Below are 4815 nucleotides of genomic sequence, written 5' to 3' on the forward strand. Positions count from 1 at the left end.
AATTATTTATTTTCAACCTAATACACATTCATAATACATATATATCCAATTTAATACTCAAAGCACAAATTTAATGAAATTAAAATAAAATTATCGTATCCTTATCTTACCCAAGCTTCACATAAGCAAGAGTGAATGTTTTTTCTCAAACTAATTGGATCATAAAACATCAAAAATTAAAGAAATTCAACATTCCTTCTCAAAACTCAAAAATTGGGAGAAATGAAGGCTGAGTGTGAAATAATAAGTTACCTATGAAATTTTTCTGATAAAAACGTAGAGCTCGACACGGTGAACGCGTGGCCGCAAACAGTGCGACAATTGGAGCTCGGACGGAGAAGTTATGGGATTTGGAAAGTAACGTAAGGGTTTACGGTGAAGTTTTTGTTCTTCCCTCCCATGGAAGCTGAAAGCTTCGTTTCTGCTGGAATGAAGGGGACGAAGGGCTTGGGTTCACTAAAAAGGGTTGGTCCGGTTCGGGTCCAGTTCAATCGGTTTGGTCTTTTCGGTTCAATTTTGGACCGTTTTTCGAAATTAGTGTTAAAATTTTCGTTTCGATGAGCTCTACCCTAATTTAATATAATATTCACATTTCTAATTCTCCTTGTTAAAAATTAATTTATTGACTAATTATCTACTAATTTAACCGGGGTTTACAAAATATACTAATACAATACAAATTGTATTAAAACGTAAATAAGTTTGCTGAATCCATAAATAAATTTTACTTAAATAGATAAGTTTAGTCAATGTCATAGGTGAATTTTGTGCAAACTTTATGAAAACACAATAAAAAAATTAAATCCTAAAAAATAACATGATTTTTTTAGAATTAATTTTTTTTATATTTTATAATAGAAATAAAAAATCTGATTAACATTGAGCTGGTCTAATATATTAGATAATTTTATTTTTTTAATGATTTTTAATTATAATTTTGGTTTAAAAAAATTATATAATAAATAATTAATACTAACACGGTGAGTTTTCACCATTTATACACCTTCAAGCAAAACCGTGGTAACTTTAGGGGTTTTATGCTTACACAGTTTACTCATATACTACTTTAAACATAAACCGTGGTAGTCAACAGGGTTTTATGCTCACATCTTTTTCTTCATAAACCGTGGTGATCAAACATGGTTTCTAAGTCTAAAATTTTTCTTCATAATTCGTAGTGAGCAGCTACGATTTATGCTCAAAGTTTTCTAAGTGAAAATCCTCCTAACTTCCCACACTTTATGCACAAATTAAAAACTGTGGTTAGAATTTACATAATAAACAAAAAAGGACATGCACATAAGGAGTATTCAAACGTAGTATTTAGATAAAATTTTCTCTCTTTTATTTTATATAAATACATTTCCCAAAATTTTATATACCAAAGATATTGGAGCAGACGTGTGGATGACATTATATTTTGTTTTTCAATCATTAACTTGTGGATATAAGATTATCATGACAAGGGTTAAAAACTTGAAATGCTATTGCATCTTGTATGACTATGTGGATACTACAAAATATAATGTCAAGATTTTTCTACAATTAGCCGAAGTTCATTATAAATAATGTTTAAAATTAATTAATCTCTCTAGTCATACAACTTCTTTAAGCATATAACTCTTATTTTATATATACGCGTGTGTGTAATCATTTAGGAAAATTTTCAAATGTATTGGGAATACCGATATTCCAGTTATTTTAACCGTTGATTTCAATTAATATATATTATATATATTTTTTATAATTTAGATCAACGGTTAAAACAATTAGAACACCGATGTTCTTGGTATACTTGAAACTCTTCCAATCATTTATACCAAGAATAGTCTAATTAAAATTATGAATCACTACCACTCTTTCTATGGTCATTCCTAGGGGTGGAAAAAGGCCAGGCGGCCTGCTAGGGACTTGCAGCCTGGCCTGTTATAAAAATAGGTACAGGCCCAGGTTCTTTTAAAAGCTTTATTACATTAATAGGCCAGGCCCAGACTTATTAATTAGTCTTATAGGCCTGTCAGATTATATTTTATTATAAATATTTTTGTATATTTTAAATACTTTAAAGTTTAAAAATTTTTGTAAATTAAATATATGACATATTACATATAATTATTTTTATTAAAAAATAATTTTTTAAATAATATTTTTATTTTTGTAAAAAAAAATTATCAGACCTTTTAACAGGCTTCAGGCCAGACCAGACTAAATAACAGGTCAGACCTAACACTTTATAAAGAGCCTATAACAGGCTGCAGGTGCCAATCAACTGTATGACAGGACAGGCTGACCTGTTTCCACCCCTAGTCATTCCTAACCTTTTTTTCTTCTTCAATCTCAATGGGATTTGTAATTGAAGCATGAAAGTAACAACGAAACAGAGACGTGGCCGCACAGTAGCTTGCTACTGGGCCTCTCGAGCGTCTCCCATGCGTTGCACTATTGCAAGGGCCTGGCGCACCCCACCAAGCCCAGTTTAAATACTTGGTTATCTTGTTCATGCTATGGGCAAGTGAATGGTTTTATGGTAAAAGCTGTTTATTAATTTACCGAAAAAATAAAAAGAAACTGTTTATTCGGAAGATCCTTCATTTTTCAGGGAATAGAGGTGGCATAGGCCATAGGCCATGTTGTGTAGTTTGTATTTATACTAAAAAATAAAAAATATATTGATGCATTTCCTTAACTCCAATGCTATTAACGAATTGCCAAGTGTTGGCTACTGATTGCACAAAGGAAAGACCCAAGTGAAGAAGATAAGAGATTGGCAGCCACAGACCAACCCAGCCTCTTGTTCTTTTATTGGCCTCAGGATGAGGCAAATAAGATTTTGGATATTTTTCGAAAAATAATTACTGTTAGAGACACACCATAGGAGCTGTAAAATGAGCTCCTTAAGTGCACCAATTCCATGCAAATTTTACACTAAGGAACCAAATCTTAGAAGAGGAAGAAGAAGCCGCAGCATTATATTTTCTTCTACATCCTCCACTACAAGCACAACCACCATTAAACCCTCAAAAGATGAGTCTTACACTGTTAGTTTCAAGACACAAAGGGCTTGCAAGCTTGGCATTTCAAGGTACCCTGATTTTGAATATGATGCACAAGGTGGAATTGGAACTGGTTCTGTTGCAAAGGTGGCCACAGATAACATTAATGAGCTTCTTGTTTCATTTGACCTTAAGACACTCTATATTCCACCACTAACTAATTCTACAACCAAGTTTCTGGGGTTGCCACTGCCCCCATTCTTAAAGATTGATATAGTCCCAGAAGCATTCCAAGGAACCATTAACCAAGACTCTGGCAAGGTAATCAATTTAATCTCATAGGAGATTAGTCTTTGAACTCTACAATTTTATATATATGGCAAAGTAATTCTTACATCAATAGTGGGAATTGAACTTAAATTCTTGTTAGATACGATATTTATTAATTGTGCCAATCATCTTTGTAACAAGCTAGGTTGATTTTGAATTCAAGGCCAAGTTCTTGTTTTCTGCTGGGAGTATCTACAAGGCTCCACCACTAACGGTGAAGACGGTGTTGACATCTGAAGAATCGAAGGGTGACATGAAAAGTGGTAGAGGGAAGAGATTGGATGAAGAGGGGAATTGCAGGCTGGTTGGTGTGGCAAAAGTTGATCCAATTGATGATTTTCTCATGAATTCCTTCCTTGCCCTTCCAACTGAGTGCCTTGCTGATCTCAATGCTGTGATCTCGTTTTCTGCCTCATCTTAAAGAAGAGATCATCATCACACTTTGGATATTGTTGAAATCTGTTTTTAGTGTTTTTGTAATAAGTTGGGAATATTGAGTAAAGGTTTCAGCGAATACAGAAGTTAAAATTGGATTAGTTTATTCACTCTAGAACTTACTGTTCTGTGTCTCATAATTTACATTAGTTTATTCTTGAGATTTTGATGTGAAATTTGAGAATGTCACAAAGTCATAATATCCATGGCCAATTTACGTAAGCTATATAAACATTAATGTATATAATTATATTTTATAAGTATTTATTGCCTTAAATCAAAATCATAACACTAAAATGGTTTGAAGAACAAGTATTTAAAATAAATAGTAAATAATCTAAACAAAGACTTGGAAAAAGAATATAATGGTGAAAACTCAGATGCAGTCGGCTTCACGTGAAGTTGATAACTGACAACTGTTAGATAATTTGACTGATTTTACTCATTTTTCATCTAATGGCTCTCAACTATCAACTTCAGGTAAAGTCGACTGCACTTGAGTTTCCACCTATATTAAAATCCAGGATAAAAGCTGAGAGCTTTGAATTAGGGTAGCAACCAAAGGGGAGGACAAAAAACTTCACATCTAACAATAGTCTATAAAAACGTCTGTTTTCCAAACTAAAGACGCCAAGATCTTGAGCAAGAGCATAGTCACGTGATTTTGTCTCTATCATGTTATCTGAGAAGAATATCTGATTTCCTGTCTTTGGATAAGATGCGGGTATTTGAACAGAAGAAGTAAATCCGATCATTAGTATGTAATCACCCAAATTATAAATTCTTGACCATTTTTTTCCATTTTTTTTCAGTTCATAGATGTCGAATTTGTAAGTTTCATAACATTCGCTGTCTCTTCTATCCAAAGGAATGCGAAAATGTCTTACCAACATTAACAAACTTCCATTGGCACATCCAATCAGATATTTAATCGTTAAAGAGCTTGTGTCAAGTCGAGATGGAGGTCTGACTTCATGGATTCCTCCCTCAAGCCGCCCTGATTTTGTCTTTGTATCAAATTCATATAACTGGCCATCACGGTTTACTGCATATATCT

At 33.0% G+C, this 4815-nt stretch overlaps 1 protein-coding gene across 2 annotated transcripts; it reads left to right on the top strand.

The window, feature by feature from the left end:
* Nucleotides 1-2791: 2791 nt before the first annotated feature.
* Nucleotides 2792-3868, top strand: LOC107491213 (uncharacterized). Of its 2 annotated transcripts, none has more exons than XM_016112011.3 (2): nt 2792-3314; nt 3487-3868. In XM_016112011.3, the coding sequence occupies exons 1-2, from the start codon at nt 2886-2888 to the stop codon at nt 3742-3744; spliced, it is 687 nt and encodes a 228-aa protein (XP_015967497.1). In that variant the 5' UTR covers nt 2792-2885; the 3' UTR covers nt 3745-3868. The 2 variants fall into 2 exon arrangements, with proteins under 2 accessions (XP_015967497.1, XP_015967496.1); XM_016112010.3 differs by having other exon boundaries at nt 2804-3314; nt 3469-3868.
* The last annotated feature ends 947 nt before the right edge of the window (nt 3869-4815 follow it).

The sequence above is a fragment of the Arachis duranensis genome, chromosome 5, assembly GCF_000817695.3.
Source record: "Arachis duranensis cultivar V14167 chromosome 5, aradu.V14167.gnm2.J7QH, whole genome shotgun sequence".
In the NCBI taxonomy this organism is placed as follows: Eukaryota; Viridiplantae; Streptophyta; class Magnoliopsida; order Fabales; family Fabaceae; genus Arachis; species Arachis duranensis.